The sequence below is a fragment of the Pinus tabuliformis genome, chromosome Q (assembly GCF_031772625.1).
Source record: "Pinus tabuliformis cultivar Carrire ecotype Pingquan chromosome Q, CPIR1, whole genome shotgun sequence".
Taxonomy (NCBI): domain Eukaryota; kingdom Viridiplantae; phylum Streptophyta; class Pinopsida; order Pinales; family Pinaceae; genus Pinus; species Pinus tabuliformis.
In genome coordinates this window covers 1,336,389,499-1,336,412,021 of record NC_142296.1, presented here as the reverse complement: position 1 = coordinate 1,336,412,021, position 22,523 = coordinate 1,336,389,499, and the positions used below count along the sequence as shown (strand labels likewise).

At 39.9% G+C, this 22,523-nt stretch overlaps 1 protein-coding gene across 1 annotated transcript in view; it reads left to right on the top strand.

Annotated features, from left to right (window-relative positions):
* LOC149224783 (selenium-binding protein 2-like) overlaps positions 1-14,077 on the top strand; it is a 53,518-nt gene extending 39,441 nt beyond the window's left edge. The window contains exons 3-8 of the mRNA XM_089386257.1: positions 6,775-6,970; positions 7,380-7,607; positions 12,187-12,418; positions 12,656-12,763; positions 13,029-13,301; positions 13,626-14,077. Coding sequence (XP_089242383.1) covers positions 6,775-6,970; positions 7,380-7,607; positions 12,187-12,418; positions 12,656-12,763; positions 13,029-13,301; positions 13,626-13,907 — 1,319 coding nt within the window. The 3' untranslated portion in view covers positions 13,908-14,077. The remainder of the gene's footprint in view (positions 1-6,774; positions 6,971-7,379; positions 7,608-12,186; positions 12,419-12,655; positions 12,764-13,028; positions 13,302-13,625) is intronic.
* Positions 14,078-22,523: the final 8,446 nt, after the last annotated feature.

Genomic DNA, 22,523 nt, shown 5'->3' with positions numbered 1-22,523 from the left:
CGTTGCCCTAACGTTTTTTCTCCAGTTGAATACGTACCCCACAAAATCAATAGCTTTAAAGCCCACGTAATTATTTTTTCGGGGTTCTTTTGCTATTTTCCTCTGATGTCATCGCTCTCCGTCGCTGTATAATCGTCGTGTGGAGCCGAGTCATCTCCGTGGAGCCGTTTGGTCACTGGAAAGTTTGGCAACTTGGCAGCGTGTGTGAGGATCAGGTAAGCCATAGACCATATGTCATAGACACAGTTAAAACTTAAGTGGCAAGCCCGTTAAAAATGCATTTGATTCGTTACAATGACTAGCTGAGGGCCTGAGGCTATAATAAAATAAGATGACCATCGTCACCATTCTCTACACCTAGGATTTTTCCTCTTCTTTTGTATCTAGCAAACCAGTTCTAGTGAAACAATATATATACAGTTGAGGGAAACTGTATATCTGGTTCTGCCAGAAAATGTGGCTTCCCAAAGGGTTCTCCACAAGGCAGGCTTTGCCCGAGAAGGTGTCCTCAGAAATTATGTAAACATAAAAGGAAACATCCGAGATTGCATACTGTATGGCTACGTATCACCTGCCTGATTACTACACTATTTCTCTCTCTATTTAAAATACCTTAACTATTATGGTGTCTTAATACCATTCTGTGTGCAGCTTACGCTGTCGAATTCCGGGGCCGGTATACAAATATAAATAAGTCTACTCAGACACACTGTCATCTAATCAAATGTTACGATAATATAATAATGATTATGTCAGACGATTTTCAACCCACTAGGTTTTCATTCGAGCTATTAATTTTCTTTGGTTTTTGAAATCAAATTTGTTCTAGTTACGATTATATCAAAAGAGCTAGCATGTAGTGTACCTACTGTTTAACAATTTAATATCAAAGTACATATCTATATATAGCTAATTGTTTAATCATTTTTTTTTGTAGGTGAAGGATTTGGCGACTGTTGCAACTTGCAACTGACAACTTGCACTTGCAAGTCATTTTTATTACACCCGTGGAGTGTGGACTTTATAACAGCAAGAAGATTAATGGCTCAATCATCCAAGGCAGCTGGCAGAGGTCAAAGGAAAGACAAGGGTGGTGCTTTTCGTGGTCCCCCCCTCCAAGTTTTTCTGTTTCACCTTCTGTTGGTCATAGTGCCCCAAGTGCTTCAAGTGAAGCTTTAGGTGCTTCTCAGCCGACATTAACATATGATGCTGTTGTAGCAAGACAACAAGCACAACTAAGAAAATACCCTCTATGGAAGTATGTAACCAAGAAACAAGGGCCAAAGGTTGGTGCGGGAGGGAATGTGCTTTGGTCTTGTAATTTCTGCAAGGGTGAATTTAAGAGCACTTACTTTCGAGTTAAGGGCCATTTGTTGGGCCTTCCTTGTGGAATTGGAGCATGCAAAAAGATCAGTCCTAAAGAAAGAATGGATTTGGAAAGGGAGGATGCAACTGGCTTTGGGAATGTGGTGGTAGCAAGCAGGAAAATTAGAAAAAATGAAGATCCTCTTCCATTCTTGAGGAATGCTAATAGTAGTAGATTTGGGAGAGGGGCTGAAATTCAGCCAACAAAAAAGAGGGCAGCCCAAACTTGTGGTGGTCCAATGGACAAGATTTTTCAGCGTGAGAAGCGAGATGAGGTTGATCTTACAATGGCATTCTTTTTCTATCTCAACTTCATTTCTTTTAATGTTGCACGGTCTCCTTTGTTTATTGAGATGTGTCGAGCTCTAGTTGATATGGCTCCAATTGGGTATGTGCCTCCAAGTTCAGAGAAGCTTAGAACCACATTGTTGGTTAAGGCAAGGAAGGAGGTGGATAAAATTCTACAACCTATTAAATCATCATGGATCTCATCTGGTGTCAGTATTGTTTCTGATGGATGGACAGATACAACACGCCATCCTCTCATCAATTTCATGGTATATTCTCAAAATGGATCAGTCTTCTTGAAAGCAGTTGATGCTCTTGGACAATACAAGGATGCACAATATATGGGTGAGCTGTTTATTAAAGTTATTGAAGATGTAGGCGTTGAAAGTTGTGTGCAAATCATCACAGATAATGCACCTGTTTGCAAAGTTGCTGGCTTGATTGTGGAAACTAAATATCCACAAATATTTTGGACACCATGCATTGTTCATTCTTTGAATTTAGCGCTCAAATCTATTGCTTCAGATGTGACATGGATTGGCAATCTTATTGAGGATGCATGCCATATCCGAAATTTTGTACAAAACCATACCAATGCCCTCACAATATATAAAGAGTACACACATCTATCATTGTTGAAGATTGCAGATACTCAGTTTGCTTCCTCATTCATCATGCTTAAGAGGTTGAAGGAGGTGAAGGCCGCTCTTGGGGCCATGGTTATTTCAGATCTTTGGTCTTTTTGGAGAAAGACGGATCAAATTGCTTCAAAAAAGGTAAAGGACACAATGTTAGATGATGGTTGGTGGGAGAGGGTGGATCTTACCATAAAGATCATGAACCCTATCATTTCTTTCTTGTGGTTTGCAGACACGGACCAACCCATCTTAGGAGAGGTTTATGAGGGTTGGGATTCCATGATTGAGTTTGTGAAGACTATTGTTATGGAGAATGAGTGCCCTGGATATGAGACATCAGCAAAGAGCTTATGGTCCACCATACAGGATATTCTTATCTCTAGGTGGGATAAGAATTGCACACCTTTGCATTGCTTAGCTCACTCTTTGAATCCCAAGTACTATAGTCAAGAGTGGCTCTGTGGTGGGACCTCACACAGATACCCTCCTCACATGGATGGAGAGATTTCATAGGGGAGGAAGATAGCATTCAGAAGGATATTTCAGGATAGAGCATCTTTTCTTGAGGTGGAGGAAGGCTTTGTAGAGTTCTCCACTGGCACCAGGAGATTTGGGGGGTATGATGTACTTGGAGATAGGGGTCAAAGATGCCTATGCTTGGTGGGCAACTCATGGGGCAGCATGCCCTATTCTACAACAGTTAGCCTTGAGGGTCCTCTCTCAAATTACTTCATCTTCTTGTTGTGAGAGGAATTGGAGCACTTATGGGAATCTATATAGTTTGAAAAAGAGCAAGCTTGAGCAATCCAGGGCGGAGACAATGGTGTATGTGCACACCAACCTTCGTCTTATTTACAGGCAGAGGCAGGAGTGGTTGAAGGGAAAGACAAAGATGTGGGATGTGTTTCCTGATGATATGGGCTTGGACAACAGTGTTGAGTTGGCATTAGCCAACATGGATCTTAATGACCCAGTGCTAGAGCCAGTGACTTTTGATGATGAGCCAGAGTATCTTGAGGGGTCATCCTCCACACCAACAAATGCAGCAGCAGATCTTGGATTGGGCATAGAGGAGGAGGATGGAGTAGAGTCAAATGGCAGTGGCAGTGATGGTGATTATGACATAGAGGACATGGACTATTGATAGAGTGATGAGTCATGGACTCGTGGCTCACTGGCTAGTGGCTAGTGACTCGTGAGTCATGACCAGTACCATTGATGAGTCACGACAGTGATGAGCTATGATATTCCTACTTATTTTGTATCTACTCTTTTGTATTTTCCAGTGGCATTCTCTCAGGAGTCAGTATCTATGTAAACAGTAATACATTTTGATTTTGATGACTTAATGGAAAATCTGCATTTTACGGTTTTAATATCTAAGTTCTAAATTTATAGTTAGTAGTTTCTTATGTGCTTGTACATGAACAATGAACATTGAACATTCAAGAATCAAGACCAAGCATATCACATTCTAATTTCTAAATTCTGATTCTATTTATTTTTTTAAAATGAACTATGAACTTTGAAGTAATTATATTTTAATTTGATTAGATAAGCTGCAGCCTGCAATTTAATATGGATTAAAAACTATATTTCGGTATATATATATATATATATATATAAAACGTGTCCTTCGTGTCCTGTTTCCGGGTTGCTGTTTTTCATATTGAATACTCGTATTTACGTGTCCTCCGTGTCTCGTGTCCTCGTGTCATGTGACTTAGATGAAGACCGAACCTAGTTACATTCTTCAACAATAATCACCTTTCATCCTGTATATCACCATCTTGTGCATGTCCCTAGTTCATCTCAATCTATGGCAGTAGATCTTGTGCAAGAATTTTATCAACATATGTGCAAAGGCTACTAGCAGCATAGAAGGCAGTTATATGGCACTGAAGGCATAAGAACTTTTGTTCCTTGCTAGATAAGGCACATTTTTCATGAACACTTATCTTTTCATGTCGGAAATGAACCAGGTTATTGGACTTGAGACTGGCAGATGGTTGAAGAAAGACCACGACAAACCTTTCAACCTGTAGAAGTTAGAGTCTCCACTTAGGCATAACTGCTTTTCCTTTTGATCTATAACTTCATCTGAAAAGCACAGACTGCCTTCTTTTGCCAAGAACAAGTCTCCCTTCACAAAACTTAGTATGAGAGAGATATCATATGCAGTATCTTACCAAGATGCAATGTGAGAGAAGAGAGAAAAAACTGGATGGTCATGTATGTGTAGCATTAAGTCTACAGCGCTGATTCTAAGTCTTTCATAACATTTTGTGATGCCCTGTGCTAGACTTCAGGTGAGGAAAACCTGTTTGCATGAATTTACTGGTGGCATTTCTCTGGTCAGTTTAGCTGGCTTTTATTTGAATTTCTTGAGGTATCATTCTCAATATTTGCACTTTAACAGCTAAAAAAGTATGGTAGGAAAAAAATAGAGCTAAACATAACCACAGTGAACGTAGAGATGCTACAGCAGTGCTAGTTGAATTGGTTCATTGGAGACCTAGTTGGGATTTTGTTAATTTTAACAAGAAACAGATGTAATTTAAGAATTCAGCAAGCATGCCTGTTATAGGGATTTATACTTCAAAATTACGTCTTTTCTCTGTCCTAAATCTGTTTGGAACTTTACAAAGCAGAGTAAGTGTTTCTTTTGACAGTTTTCTTTCCCCAGTTTTCCTAAAATCTGTTTTCACTGCCTATGTTAATCCCTGAGAATATATTTAGTTCATTCCATGTTAAAGAAAGGTGCATCACAGAGCTTCCAAGCGTTGTACTACTTATTTGAATTCCTATCAAAATAATTAGGTGTACCTTTAATGATAACAAAGTAATCATAGGTGTATATTATAACAAACCAGTATGGTGTTGTGCTAGACAGGAACCTCTTTACCTCATACCTTGGCCCTTGGGAGTGCCACAAGATTTGTGCTAATTGGAATAGGCTTCCCTTTTACAAATATGATAATACCCTTTTGGAGGTGCCATCACGCATGACACGGGTGGTGGTTAAAATGAAAGGCCCGAACATAAACTGGCCCCTCAAACATACCTGGCTAAAGGGAAAACCAGCATTGCATTATAGCTTTGCTGTAATGCTTATAATATCGAAGATGATTTGCATGCTTAGGCTGTTCAAGATATTAGTGGAGATCACAGGAGCTCAATGAGCATGATAGGTGCACAGATTGTCACTTGCAGCTCACAAGAACAAATGCCTGATCACAACACACATACACACATAATTCACAACACACACACACCCATATGTTGTGATTCTGTGTGCGTGTGCACATATATGCACACAGAAATCACAACATCATATCTATATATGTATATGTATATTATAGCTTTGCTGTAATGGTTATAATTTCGAAGATGATTTGCATGCTTAGGCTGTTCAAGATATTAGTGGAGATCACAGGAGCTCAATGAGCATGATAGGTGCACAGCTTGTCACTTGCAGCTCACAAGAACAAATGCCTGATCACAACACACACACACATGTTGTGGTTTCTGTGTGCGTGCGCACATATATGCACACAGAAATTACAACATGCATTATATATGCATTATAGCTTTGCTGTAATGTTTATAATTTTGAAGATTATTTGCATGCTTAGGCTGTTCAAGATATTAGTGGAGATCACAGGAGCTCAATGAGCATGATAGGTGCACAGCTTGTCACTCGCAGCTTGCAAGAACAAATGTTTGATCACAACACACACACACATGTTGTGATTTCCGTGTACATGCGCGCGCACACACACACACACGTGTGTGTGTGTATACATGGAAATCACAACATATGTGTGTGTGTTGTGAATTCTGTATACAGTGTACACACACACACAAATATAATGGTATAGGCTAATATACTATTGTAATTTGTGATCCCTTCACCCCCCTACCCCCACAAAACACACACATACGCACACCTAGGTTACAATATGGATGGTAGCCAAACTTAAAACCAATTTTCTAACTGCTGCTCAGTAAAACTGTCAGAGCCTTAGCTATCATTGGGTTGGAGTCTAGATTCCAACCCAGAAACCATGTGTGTGAGAGCAATGAGGATATCTAGCTTACAGTGTGCTAGAAACCTTTTAGTAGTAGGATTCCTTTGCAAGCTTTCAATTTTTTTTTATGGATTCTCACTTTCAACCACACACTGCTTGACCAAGTTGATTACCCCAGTTTTGTCCCTTGCATACAATTGGCATGCTACATTATCATAGAATTTTAAAGGAATTGCTATATACATTTTTTCTATTTTTACTACAGCAGCTTAGTTCAATTGGAGAGTATTACACATGCTAAAATTCCATCGTATTTTATTCCTTTTACCTTTCTGATTTTTCTTTCACATTCATAACCTTGACATCTATGCTTTTCAAAGAATATATAGACACATGGATTTCATTTCTGTATTGGCTGACAAATTACTAGATTTAATTGTCATGCTGTCTAGGAACTGGAAGAGAGAAGCCGGATTACTTGGCTACAGTAGATGTAGATCCAACTTCACCAACTTATTCAAAGGTTGTGCATCGCTTGCCCGTAACTAATTTCGGTGATGAGTTGCATCATTCTGGCTGGAATGCATGTAGCTCTTGCCATGGGGATGCTTCTGCTCAAAGGCGTTATCTCATCTTACCTTCATTGGTGTAAGTGGTCGTGAAACTTTAAGTATATATTTCGTATCTCTACTTTTGCAGTAGTGATAAACATATTTTTCTATTTTACTTGTTTTATAACGCCTTTGAGCACATAATCAACTGGTGGGTTGATGCATTAGTTTGTTTGTAGTCAGCGATTTATCATCTGGTGGTTTTGTCAGATTCATTATGCAGGAGATTTGATGTTAGACTTTTAGTGTAATTACAACTACCATAGGACTGTCAGGCTTTGTTCTTGTTTTCATTATCTGTGACAAATTCAACTTCATTCTTTCCTTCCATACTGAAAATTTTAATTGTCAATCACATTTGAACTCTGATCTCTAGTGGATGCGAAGTCTCTGTGGACTTATCAGTTCCAAGTATCCCTGAAATTTGAAATTTCCTTTTTTTGCAGATCAGGTCGTATTTATGCTATTGATACTGCCAAGGATCCACGAGCCCCAGTCATTTACAAGACTGTGGAGCCAGAAGTTATCTTGTCCAAGACTGGGTTGGCATACCCTCACACTGCTCATTGCCTTGCATCTGGTGATATTTTAATCTCTTGCCTTGGAGGCAAAAATGGGAATGCAGAGGGCAATGGATTTCTGCTTCTAGACTCAGATTTAAATGTTAAAGGAAGGTAAGTTCAGAACTTCGATGGATATCCAGAAATAGATTTAAGAAATGTGTTTGGTAAATCAACTTTAGAGTTCATATTTTTTTCTTTGGATTAAATTCCTCTGTGGAGAAGGGTGTTGGTTCATGAAAAGTGAACTCTTTATTGATATCAGTGTTGAAATTTCTGAGTTTGACACGTCAGAAATCCTTCCTGCATTATTTGGTTTATTTTCTCCTACTTGTTCTTTTCATTAACAAGTTATTTATAAATATAAATACCGAAAATAAACACAAATGCAGCCTTAACACATATACAAATCAGCAACTGAAATAACTGAGACAAACACACAAGGGACACTGTTATTTTTGGACAATCATCCCCGGAAAAACCCAATGCGGGAAAACTGGTGCAACAGATATGAGTTTTATTATTATGCAGTTTCTGAATACAACTAGGGTGCCAAAAATGGCTCACCCAACAGAGAATGCCCTCGGCAAAAGTACCTCTCCTTGGAGACAGATATTCCGGCTGATCAGTCACCGGATGAACGATCCCACAACAACTATGGCAACTCCTTAGCTGGACAACGAAAGCTGCTCCAAGCTTCTCTACTGCTCTGCGTCACTCTGCAGGGATTGCGTCACCCTTCCCAGCTCACCAGCACTTAGTCTGCCCCACGAAAATCACCTAGCGCTGCCTCTTGGCCCTGCGTCAGCTCTGCTAGCCTCTGCGCAACTACTGATGCCTCTGCGTCAACCTCTTGGCTCTCTGCGTCAACCCTCTGACCCTCTGCATCACCCACGCTGGCCTCCTCAGCCTCTGCGTAAGTCCCAGCTGCCTCTGCGTCAGCCTTCCCAGGCTCTGCGCTGTCTCTCTAGCACTATCTCTGCCTCTTTGCTATGTATTCTCGGCCTCGTGCCGAACTGCCCCTCACTGCAACAGATCACTAGTTCGATTCTCTCAGCAAACCCCACTCCAGAAAATCGAACTGACTGATCAATATGGTGTATCTCCAACTGACTCGCAAGCCTCTTCTTATACTTTCCCTATTGAGTCTTCAACGACCAAGATTAAGTCCCTAATCAACGGCTAAGATTAGATTTGGGCCTTTGGCTTGATCCATGTCATTTAGAACATTCTCACCCAGTTTTATATTAATACCCATTAATATTTTAATTTTTCTAAGTTTAGACTTAGGAACCCCGTTAAAAATATTAATTATTTTAATATCTCTCCAACTGGGTGGAATTTCCCCAAATGATTTCTGGGTCTTGGAGATCTTTTGTGCCTTAGCCTCTCCACCAATTTTCATGGCTAGAGCATATCCGATGCTATCACAAATCAATGGTCAATACTTCAACTATTGGATACTATCAATTTGGGTGTGTGTGTTTATTTCGATTTTCTGCATTTCTACCCATTGTGCTTCTCACCCGCGGAGAAACATCGTGCATCTAAAAATGGATTGGAGGCATCTATATCTCTTTACTTCCATAACCTTTCCATGCATATCCATATTTCTCTTTATGCCTTCCCTAAGTATCTTACCTTGATGAATACAACATAGAGTTAACTAAGTTTTCTCTGTTCCAACTTGTTAGCAACCTTGAATACATATTGTACTTAAATTCTCAATTTGTTAGGGCCCCCTTTTTGACACTCACACTTGTTTAGTAATTTTCCATCTGTTCAAAAGCATAATTAACTTAAAAATCTTGAAATGAACTCTGCGATAACATTGCTGAAATTTTCATTGAATTAAGGTATCTGCAACAAAATAATTTTCATTATTGAACATTGCTTCAAGTTCAGGTTGTTGCCTCAAAATCTAGCTGGACTTGTGAGGGGAAAACTTACAAAGCAAAAACTAGACCAACATACAACAATGAAGTGTGGCTCACTGTCTCCATAACCACTACCTCATGCTCTTTTGTGGACTTTCACCACTAGGGAGGCTTCCCTTTAGTAGGTCACCTATGAGAGATATGCTAAGTCCAAGGAATAAGGTGACAAGATAGGCTTATAGAGGAAAACTCTTCCTAAGGACAAGGCTCAACAAGCAAGATAAGGCAATTCACATCCTCCAATATAGCCTATTTAGGGCACAAATGATCTAGGGCTTGATGAATAGCAAGCCTAATGGATCAACCTAGAATCACAAGGCCAAGAAAAGGCTTCCAAACAATGAATATTAGCAACCAATGGAACAAGAAGCCTTCAATAAGCCCCAAGTTGAAGCCTAGGGCAAACTAGGGCTTTTCTAGGGCAAGATTTACCTAGGGCAAAAGAATTTAGCTTTGAAATGGATAAATTAGCCACTAAAAGGGGCTGATTTTGAGGCAACCAACACTCCTTCCAATGTTGAATCCTTCCACAAGCCAACGATTTCAACCCTAGTCCAATTCGTGCCCTAGCCCTAGCTAGCGGCTTATCCTTGAGGGGCCAAAAATCAGATTAGGAGAGAGAAAATCAGATTTATGGTAAATTTTGTAGGTGATCAACAAAGTGATAAGGCCAGTGCCTAGTCCTTGGGATGATGGAGTCTATGGGAGTGTAAAATATGCTAAATCTTGGCAAGGAGTAAGGGAATAATGAAACCCTAGGTCTCAAAACCCTAGCTATTACTTTTGTGAGGGAGTGAAATCAGTTGGGAGAGTTAGTTTAAAGATTCACCAATGGGATTGCCATTCATATTATACTAGTGAGTAATGCATACAATGCTATCATCTAAATTCCATACATTGATTTTGAACAATAACTAGCACAATAGAAACCCTAGATAATTAACCATTCCATACATTAGACACAATAATAAAAATTTATCAAATCCAAGGCACACTTACAAGATACAATGCATGTACAAACTTTTATTGCTCCAAAGTAACATCTCCAAGACCAAAGAGATAGCTCCAAATAGAAAAGTACACCAGAGAGTCACATCTCCACAAGAAAATAAGAAGGTTGAAATTCTCCAAGAGGGACGAAATAGTCACAAGTGATGATGATCCAATACAATGAGCCTATCCTCTATTTATACGAGGATTAGGACTAACAATTAGCCAACAAAGCCCGAGAGGAGAGGGAACGTCGCAGAGCCGAACCTCGACACAATGACCCAGAACTGAGAGATGGAACCATGTAGCAAGTTCCCGAGATAGGGAATATTCTATAGAGAATCTTTTTGGTGCTTTTGAGGAATCTTTGAGATTCCCTTGGGGCCAAATTTTCATAGTGACAGAATCATGCCAACTTTATACTCAAACAAACCATAATTTCACTAGGAGTTTGATGGTGTGATTAGTTTTCAGATCTGAGCAGCAGATCGTCAGTGAACATGCAAAGAGGAATCTTTGTGGAATCATGAGGAATCTAAAAGATTCCCTTAGGGCCGAATTTTGACAGTTTCATAACTAGGCCGACTTTATACTCAAATTACTCATTTTTTCGTAAGGAGCGCAGTGGTGAACTCAGATTTGTCATCTGAGCAACAAAACTCCAGTCAACCAATGAGAAAGAATCTTTGAGATTCTCGAGGGTCCAGATTTTGACGGTGTCAAAAAGGGGTCGAGTTTACAGTCATTCGACACAATTTCATGCCACAAATTCAACGATGCAGTCCATTTCTTCAGCAGAGTTGTGCATTTTCAGGCCATCCCCGGAAGTGGAGGTATATGATGCAGTGATGCCATGTTTTTCTTTTGATTTATTGAGATGATGTTTTTGATGTTCACATCCTTGTTTACCATTCTGTTGCAGGATACTTGTATGCCACTTCATGTGAGAATTAGACATCTTTTCATGCCAAAGGATGGCCCATATGAGTGAGAGTTCCTATAGGGGAAAGTCTTGTGGAGAGACATGCCACTCTAGTTGAGAGAGTTTATCCTTGTAACGACAAAGAATACATCATGTACTCATCATCATCTTGCAACATTTAATGAAGCGGCCTCCCCACTCTTGACACCGGGCCCAAAGACGTAACTCACACTGGGTGAACTCCGTTATCAACTTGTGTGTGTTCTTGATTTGATGGTCGTCAATATGTTTCCTCTTCTTTAAACTATGCACATGTGGTTTTTCATACTCTTTAACATGCAATTATGCTAACATCACAAAAGTAAAAGATCTTGGTTAATTTTGGTAGCTGAAGAGATTTGGATCAAAGACTCAAGTTTGATCACATGTAGATCATTAAGTTTGATATTTGCTATAGATGATGGAACTTGTTTGTGAAGAAACAAGTTAACTATAATTTATTCAAGTTTCTAAAAATTCTTGTTTGGAAAACCTCCTCATCTCAACTTGCTCATGGTAGAACTAAGCAAGTCCCATGTCTGATCTCCTAGTTCATGACGATAAACAAATTTCTTTAGTTTTGGAGTTCCAAATTAAGTTTCTTTTGAGTATGCAATATGACGGAATTAACTGCTTCTAAGTCCTAATTACTCAAGTATATCGTTGTTGATCATGATTAATACCTTTTTTCATTCTTGTACATCTGCGTGTCACATATATAGAGGGTTTTAAGTGATAGTGCATGGATTCTTTGTTGTTTATAAGTGATGAACAATAGTAACTTCTTAGTGATTCATATTTCCAGGTGGGAAAAACCAGGTGACAGTCCTAAGTTTGGCTATGACTTTTGGTACCAACCACGACACAAGACAATGATTAGTTCATCCTGGGGGGCACCTGCAGCTTTTACAAAAGGATTCAATCCTCAACATGTTGCGGAAGACTTATATGGCAAGCACTTATTTGTGTATAGTTGGCCTGATGGTACATTAAAGCAAACAATTGACCTGGGTAATGAAGGACTCATACCACTGGAGGTATGCATTTAGACAGGAGGCTAAACACTCTCTTTCTCTGTGTCACCCACATACACACACGTTCTCCATTCTCAGTCGAAAGTAGATTTCCCTGATAGGAGGGAACCTAATTAAAGACCAAATGAGGTAGTTGAGTGATAATGTGATTCATTGTCAATCATAAGTATTGCAATTATTTGTTCATACCACCATGCCTCCAAGTTTGTGCAAGTGCTTATGTTACACGCAATTTTACAGGTAAGATTTCTCCATGACCCATCAAAAGATACAGGCTATGTAGGATGTGCTTTAAGTGGCAATATGGTGCGTTTTTTCAAGACAACAGATGGATCATGGGACCATGAGGTACGTAACATCATAGTTTGAATGAATGCCACTACTTTCGGTGAATTGAAGATGTGTTGCACATACTATTCGGCTTTTCTCAAAGCAATAATGGATCCGTTTCTTGAGATGTTGAGGTTGGATTGAAAGGATTGTGTTCATGCACAAAAAACAGTCAGCACAAAAGGATTGTGTGCATGCACAAAAAACAGTCAGCACAATGTTTGTTCCTAAACTTCAGAATTGGATCAAGAAATTTTTAAATTGTGACTTGTGTTGTTGCCAGGTTGTAATTTCAGTACCACCACTTAAGGTACAAAACTGGGTCCTGCCAGAAATGCCTGGCTTGATAACTGATCTTCTTATCTCCTTGGATGATCGATATCTTTATTTTGTAAATTGGCTGCATGGGGACATTCGACAATACAACATCGAAGATCCTAAGAAGCCTGTGTTGGTTGGCCAAGTGTGGGTGGGGGGTCTAATTAGAAAAGGAAGCAAAGTTACGGTTGAAAAAGAAAATGGACAACAATGGCAGTCTGATGTTCCAGATGTTCAAGTGCGCTCTCTCTCTCTCTCCCTCTCTTCCCCATATACGTATCATGCATGCTGACATACACATACAGCAGCATGCATACATGCATATACTTGTGTACACACACTGGTGCATATGCTACATACACTCATCATAGAAGCAAATGTTTATTCATAGTTTGGTGGATGGGTAAAACCCAATATATATTGCTGTGTGGATATACTTTCACGAACTGTGCATTAAATATTTAGCATCTAAGTAAACATCTGACCTTGCCACTTACCTGCGTCATCAAGGATGTTTTCTTTGAGATTCAAGAAAGTGACTATCTAAGATGTGTAATTGCAGGGTAAGCGTTTGAGGGGCGGACCACAGATGATTCAGCTGAGTTTGGATGGGAAACGACTTTACGTGACAAACTCTCTGTTTAGTGCCTGGGACCGTCAGTTCTACCCGGAACTTATCGAGAAAGGCTCTCATATGTTGCAGATTGATTGCGATACAGAGAAGGGTGGGCTTGCTGTAAATTCTAACTTCTTTGTAGATTTTGAAACTGAACCAGATGGACCTGCTCTTGCTCATGAAATGAGGTATCCAGGAGGTGACTGCACTTCAGATATATGGGTCTGAAAATAAGAGAATGCTGAGCTCCTAATGGGTCGCTATATTCTCTGAAAATATATCTAGATGTTTTCTCTTATAAATCCAAGTTGATGCTCATTTGAATAAGTATCTGGTTTGAACAATAGAAATATTCAGAACATTTGAATAGAGAATTGCAAACGATGCACTTTATTTTATATCGGAGCTGAACTAAGTTATGCATTAGTAAGTTTAAATGTGTCGTGTTACTTTTAAATTTACAGAACACATTATGACAGTGCAAATTATAAAGTAATCTCGCGAATCCGTCCTAAAATTAGCTGTTGAATATCTCAAAATAAAAGGACCCAAAATATTATATTCCAACCTGTAACATGAAAACATGTTTTTACCTAAATCTAGTATATGGAAGTTGGTTGTTCTGAAATTCCTGTCAGCAACAACCGAGCTTGCTTTGTTTATGATTTGCATGAAGTTGAGCTTTGACATGTGTAGCTGCATTTATTTGTTTATTTTTGTGTGAGAAATCATAATGTTGTTAATATAAGTACTTTCTTGTCAAATTTGTTTAAGAGGAACTAGCTCAGTCATTTAAGTTAAATCGCTGAAGTATGCTATAGGCTTAGGAGAACAATGCAACCAAGAAAAATAGTCAATTATGCAATACGGTCGGCAAGAATGCAAATCTTAGGGTTGGAAATTAGCTATATGGTTAAAAAACATTTTATTAAAGTAAATAATCACAAATCCCTATTTATACAAATTTCCATTTATACAAAGCAACTTAATAAATTTCATCACAATTTTTCATTTTTCCATTATGTCAATTTTTTTTTTAATTAAATCTTGAACATGTATGTAATATTTATTAAAAAATTATATAATTTGATACCCTCTTTTCAATATAAACACACCTATCCATATAAATACATGTGTCTATCGTTACACAGTTGTATTATTTCTTTCAAAGTATGCATCAATAGATCGTATACTCGGTTCCCAAGCCAACCTGTTTAGGTTGGAATGGAGGTAAAATTTGGAGGTTGGTGCAACAACGATCTACGAAGGCAAGGGTATGCATTACAGAGTGGTATTAGAGCTTAGTATTAACACTGGACTAATTATAAGCCGAAAATGAATGATGAGTAGCTTTAACGATTGCACAAAATGTACAATGAGTAGCTTTAACGATTGCGACCTTGATGGATCTTGCATGAAACCTCTCTTTATACCACTAAAGCTGGACCCTACTAACATATTTGATGTGACAACTATTTGGTGTGACAACTATGCAATGCAGAGATCTTGTTGAGTTGTAAAGAGGGGTGTTACCTTCGTCTTCTGCTAAAAAACAGCTAAGGCAAAGAAATGGGGCAGGAAAGTGAAGGTGTGACTTTGGAGTACATGGATGGTGAAGTCAAGGTTGGAGAAAGGGAAGAGGCAGAGATCTTGTTGAGTTGGAAAGAGGGGTGTTACCTTCGTCTTCTGCTAAAAAACAGCTAAGGCAAAGAAATGGGGCAGGAAAGTGAAGGTGTGACTTTGGAGTACATGGATGGTGAAGTCAAGGTTGGAGAAAGTGAAGGTTCTAGCATAAGCAAGGAAGGGGAGAGGTAGGAACCTCTGCTCTCTGCCTCCCACCGAACCAAAGAAATGTGGGACTTGTGCGATCTGGAGCATGCTAAGCTGGGAGTTAAAGAGAACCCGAGGGAAGGGAGAGGTTCATACCTTCACTTGGGCAAGGTGGGAGTTAAAGAGAACCCGAGGGAAGGGAGAGGTTCATACCTTCACTTGGGCAGACTTGCTGCCCACTGCAATTTAAAAGAAAAAGAGGGTCCATGCCTTGTTGAAAGAAGACATGAGAAAAAAAGGGTTCATGCCCAGTTGAAAGAAGACATGAGGGTGGATTGATGCATAGAGGCTGGAAAGGTGAGTTTTTAGACAAACTTGACTCGGTGATGGAATCAAGATTGTGTCAACAATTGTGGTTTTGGACACTTGGTATTGGTGACCCATGGTATTGAGCTCATTGCGCTCTACAACCCAATTTAGGGTTCAGTTTAGGGTGGATGGGTGAGTGTTAGATGTGTAATACGCGGATAAAAATTTAATATTTACAATATAACAAGATTTTTAATCATAAATATTTACCATGGATATTATTAACTTCTAAATAGGTTTTTTACAATACCATGGGCCAATATCTAGAAGAGAAAGAGAGAGGGACGCAGAGGTGGGAAGAAAATCACAATACCATGGTTTATCAATATCATGGGTCATCTATGCTTTTGATTATTATGTTATGGATCTATGCTTTTAATTATTATGTTACAATACCACAGGCCAATACCATGGCTTACCAATACCATATGCCCAAAAACCATAATTTATTTCAAAATCAAAATATTTTACAAATACTTTATTGTAATTTAATTTAGAACATTTTTTAATTAAATATAAAAGAAAAAATGTTATTATTACTTTTGAAGTATATCTAAACCCTCCATCCGCACACTACTAAAAATATTCTCATAGAGATTAAAGGGAGGATAGATGCATTTTAACCAAAGATACAAGCAAAGAGAGAAAACAAAGTGACTAACAATGATAGAGGAAAGATAGTGCATGATTCTTTTAAGTTTTTTATTATTGCATTTTCTTTGACATGATTGATCCAAAATATAGGTTTAATATTTTACAACCAATTATACATATATATTTTAATTTAGATACTTTCTTAAATACAATACAATGAGATCATATTTAAGAGAGAAAGTGATATGGAGGGGGAATAGAGTGGTAGAGAGAGACATTGAGGTGGGAGAGACATAAAGAGAGTGGAAGGAAGAGGGAGAGGAGGAGATTGGGAGGGAGAGAGATGGATTTGGAAGGGGAAAGAGAGGGAGTAATAAGGGAGAGATGAAGATGGAATGAGGGAGAGAGGAGACGAGGGAAGGGAGAGAAAATGAGAGAACAGAGATAGGGAAAGAAGGTGAAGGGAGATACATGAAGACATAGATATGGAGGGGGGAGAGAGGGGGAGAGCGAGAAGGAGAGAGAGAGGGAGGTGGGAGAGAAAGGGAGAGAGAGGAAGGAAGAGAGAGAGATGGAGTTGGAAGGGGAAGTAAGACATAGAGAGAGAAAGGTAAAGAGGGAGAGGGAGTGATCGGGGAGAGATGGCGAGACGATGAGAGAGAGAGAGGGGGGGAGGAAGAGGGAGGGAGAGAGAGTATGCTTTGGGGGTGATAAGGAGAGACAAGGGGAGATAGAGATATAAATGGAGGGGGGAGAGATAGCAGAAGAGAGGCAAAGAGAGGGAGGGAGGAAGAGATATAGATATGGAGAGAGAGAGAGAGAGAGAGAGAGAGAGAGAGGTGGCGAGGGGGAGAGAGAGAGAAGGGCAGAAATAGAGAGGGAGAGGAAGTGCAAGTGATAAAATATGAGAGAGGAAGAGATAGAACAATGTAAGCATTGGTTTTAGTGTAAGCACATCTTTGCCCCCTCCATCTATATCTCTATCTCCCCATTGTCTCTCCTTTATCTCTTTATCTCACCCCCAAAACATACACACTCTCTCTCCATATTTATCTCTCTTTTTCTCTCCCTCCCTTTTCCATTCCCCCCCTCTCTAAGACTTCTCTCTCCGTATCTATGTCTCTTCTCGCCTCCATGTCTTTGCCTCTCTCTTCTTCCCTCTCCCCCCCCCTCCATCTATATCTCTATCTCACCTCCAAAACATACAAACTCTCTCGGTGTGTGCACATGAGAATTATTCATGACGTGAATTGAATTCTTTGTTACAGTAATTCAACTATAAATACAATACTTGAATTTTCATCCTAAATAAAATGTTCACTTACCCAAAATGTCTTCTTCTTAAAAATGTAAACTATTTGTAATTGGCTACATTCTTATTATTCCCATTTTCCATCATTCAACATTGTTAATCACTTTGCATTCAAACGCGGTAATAGAAAATAACTAATAGGTGTGACAATAAGAATAGTAGAAGAAAATAGTTTCAGATTGATCACAATGAAGATTGTTTGTAATTCACTATATTCTTATTATTCACATTTTCTATCATTCAACATTGTTACATTGTCACTTTGCACTTAAAATTTTTATTTCATCATTTTTCATCATTCAAGTTACTAATAGTATCTCTCATCTCAACAAACTAAGGTAACTAAGAAAAGTTAAAGTTAAATTGACCAAATTAATATTAGACATATCTAGCATATTTAAAATGATTAGAATAATTATATGTCCAACAAATTTTATATAACTACACACGACTGAAACCGGCCTAGATCCATCTTAACCCTAGATTTATCAAGTGTTGAGAGGGATCAAATTTCTCGAGGTGCAAACCTTTCCTCAAGTTTTGCACTCAAAAAAGAGGTTTTCACTTCGAGATATTTGATCCCTCTCGACGCTTCATAGATCCAGGGCTAAGATGGATCTAGGCTGGTGGTATTACATGTAGTTAAGCTGTTAAAAGATGTGAGAATTCTCCATTGTATGGTGTCAGTGTTGAGCAGTGCAGGGTCACCTGAGAAGGGCCATGATGTTGGCCAGTTTGGATATGTTTAAGGCAAAGATAATAATAGACCTATTATTTGTTGGTTTTCCCCCGATTGATGTTTAACAATTGTGGTTTTGGGCAGTTGGTATTGGTGACCCATGGTATCGAGCTCATTGCATTACATGTAATTAAGCTGTTAAAAGGCTTCAGGATTCTCCATTGTATGGTGCTAGTGTCGAGTAGTGCAGGTTCAATTGACTAGTGCTAGGATGTTGGCCGGTTTGGCTATGTTTATGTTAGATAATAATAGAGCTATTATTTGCTTGTTTTTTCCTTATTGATGTTTTAAGGTAAATCATAGTTTGTGTGCTTATTATATTTATTTATCTCGTGTTCTCTGAAATAATAACAATATTATCGAAAACAATAACAAGTGGTATCAGACCTTTGCTACACTAAAGGTAGTAGAACTGAGAAGGATAATGAGAAGTTTGAATTCGTGTTACTACGCGTTTAGCAATATGTTGACGGTGTTGGACCCGCCAACATTCAGGGGATCTCCCCGATATGAAGTCCCAACTAGACCTCACACCGTTTGGTGTTGGAGTCCCATCCGGTACGATGGTCCGGTTGCCATTACCTTAGAGATTTGCCTTAGCTCTTATTGTTCAGCACATGAGAGTGTTATGCTTGTATATTTAAAAAGCAAGGTGAGTATGCCTGGTGAGTGCGTAATGTAACTTGTGTCCGAGTTCTCTTACTGTAAAGGAGAGGGTAAAAGTGAGCCTCTAGATGAGAGGTAGTAATACCACCCAGTGAGAGACACATGCAAAACAACAAGGGTCTGACCAGCATCCAGCGGAGTAGTCCACAGCGGATGCGACAGTCGTTAAAACCAAAGTCCAAGGGAAAACACATACACCATCCAGCAGAGTAGTCCACACAGAGGTGATAGTCGTTATAACAGAGAAAACAAGAATGGTCTGTCTAATGTCCTGTGGAGTAGTCCACACGGACGAGACAACAATGATAAACAATACAACACATCTTCAACAATGTAAGTACTAAAATAACCAAAGTAGTTCAACTATCTTAGTACAGGTTAAGAAAACATGCATTACAAATGTTTAAAGAGTAGTCTTACAAACATCTACAAAACATGCGTGAAAACGTGCTGGCCTGAAACAGGCTTCTGAATTAAGAAAAAGTCCCAAGACACATTTGTACACCATACATCACTAGTCCCAGTAGTGGGACATTGGAGCCACTCCTCGCTCCTCAAAGAACAAACTACAGACTCTCAAGGCTATGTGGGAGGAGCCAAGGTGAAAAGTCCTTGCTCATATAATGTGAGGGGTATATATAACCATGGGTGATGCTTGACCCTTGTGATTCTTGGGCTACCCTTGTGACTGTTCAACTTCCCATGAATTTTCAACTGACATGACTCTTCGACTTTTGTGTGCGTCCATTGGAATTCACTTTACATTACATTCAGTTACAACAGATATGGCCCATAATGGTGATGTGGCCGAGACAACGCATGCCACAACTCGACATGACATCACTGACATGTACTGGATGAATGTGGTGTCCATGTCAAGCTGTTGCGCTGCTGAGTGATGGATGTACTCTTGGTGTGCTTTGTCTTCTCTTCTGCATGGCATAGTGCTGCGGGGTCTTCGATGATCTTGGTCTTGCTTGATGGTTCAATGCATGTGTTCCTTTTGCTTATTGCTTGATATGCTTGGTACGTTTGTCTCGCTGCAAGAAAGTCTTCTAGCATGTGTTCTCTTTCTTCATCTTGTTCGTCATCTTGCCATGATCTACCAGTGTACCTGTTTCTGCAATTCACTAATGACGGGACGACATCAAATCGAAAATCTCCTAGTCTAGCATGATGCATTTTTTTCGTGTTCCGGGTAATAGAGAGTGAGGACAACTCACTGAGACAATGCAAAGCACAACTCCGGTTCGAATGAGGCATTCCAGGAGGACAACCTGCACTGTCGGGAAAAACTGTGCAGTGATCACTGGGAGGCATGATTGCGCAGTGAAAGTCACCAGTGTCAGTTGCAAGGTGGGACTTAGAAGGGAGACACCTTTGCACAGTTTTCTGAGGGAAGACAAAGCGAGGCTACAGAGGGACTACTGGGCAGTTCTGCATAGTTTCCAAAGGGAGGACAGAGCAAGGATGCAGAGGGACTACTGGTCATGACTGCACAATTTCTAGAGGGAAGACAAAGCGGGCTGCAGAGGGACTGCTAGTCATGACTGCACAATTTCTAGAGGGAAGACAAAGCGGGCTGCACAGGGGTACTGAACATAACTGTACAATTTCTAGAGGGAACACAAAGCGGGGCTGCAGAGGGACCTACTGAACATGACTGTGTAATTTCTGGGAACAATGCAGGACAGGCAGCAGGGGAACTGCCAGACATGTTTGTGCAATTTCTGGAGGCAAGGAAGAGCAAGGCAGCAAGGGTCAGCTGGGCAACTCTGTGCAATTTTTGGGAATAGTGCAGAGCAAGGCTGCAAATGAATAGCTGGGCATGCCTGCACAATTTTGGGGAACAGTGCAGACCTGGGTCTCAGAGCAGTGCAGGCTCCCGACAGGCGAGGAGGAGGGTTGATGATTGTGCTTGAGAAATGCGCAGTTCAGTTGGACAGGGAGGCTATTTTTGCGCAATTATGGGCGGAAGACAGGCTGCTCACCTCCGGGATTGCGCAGTGCAGATGACCTGTAGGAAAACCTCAAACACTGTGCAGTTTCGGGTAGCAGAACAGGGTCACTGAGGGCTGAGAGTACGCAGTGCAGTTCAATCAGGGTCAGGTGGAAGAGGGTTGTCTGGTTGGGCAGATTTTTAGGAAAATGGCTAAGTGTTGAAAGCAAGCAAACTTGTGTAGACTGACATTGTGAACATACAATTAGCATACTCGCCGACGAGACAACATAGACCACCATGACAACAAGACAAAAGATGCCCTTAGAGAGACTGTCTTGGAGTTGAGAGCGACAAGCGCGACGCTTGTGATAGATCTTCGGACGACCGTGAAAACACTTGCGTGACAATGTTTACAACTTTGTGTGTGAGTATGATGAATGTTTACATAGAGAAGACAACCCAAACACACAAGGAAAAACCTTCAAACTCATCAGAATTAGATAACAAGCATGGCAAATCATTCATCATGCTGAAAGACGACCGTTGGTCAAACAAGCAAAAAGGTGAAAAGACTTCATAAGAGCTCATGGGGTGAGCTCGAGTGTTTGAAACCATCAAAGGAAAAAACAAGGAAGGATCCGAAATTTGGATGCAAGCCAAAATTTTGGAGGGTGTTGCAGCCGCTACAACACTTGGTGACACATTGGTTGAATACCAACTTCTTTGTTTTGGTTCATTTTCAGCATAGGGCCTTGGCCGTTCGGGAAGTATTGATTCGTTGTGTAGATCATTGTGGATTCCCCACTTACCCCGCGGACATACACGATTCACCTTGTACCAACTCAGTTGAACACAACACAAAATTCAGCCAGATCACAAAGTTTCAAAGCGGGAAGGGTAATTTGGTTTGTGAGCTTAAGATTTTCAGAGTATAAGTTTTCATCTTTGGTGTTGCTCTGTTGTTAGCAGGCCTGGACAATACCCCGATGGAGTCACGCAGGAACACAAGCATCGATTTGCTGCTAGCAACCCTGGTCAGTACCCCGGCGGAGTTACTTGCATCACCTCTCTGCGCAAGAAGCCTTTCTTTCTTTCTCCTTTGTTATTTTGTTTTTGTTTTTGTTTTTATTTTTTGTTTTTGAAAGAAGACTGTGCATAGGCACTTGTTTATTTTTGGGGTGGAAGAGGGATCCAGACTTATTGAGAGTAGAAGAGGTTGTTCATTCAGAGAAGCATGTAAGACCTTTGATTCAAGTTTTCTCGTTTAGATTTTCCCCTTCTCCGTTTCTACTAGTTGGATAAGCTTGAACACATAGAGAAGAAAAATGAGTATAGGCATGAGGTTCCCCAGACTGGACACGAGTTCATGGTTTGACCAAAAATTTCCTTACAGATAGATCGTATTTTCCGTCAAGACTTCATCGGCCAAAAGTTACAACCAAGCACAAAGAA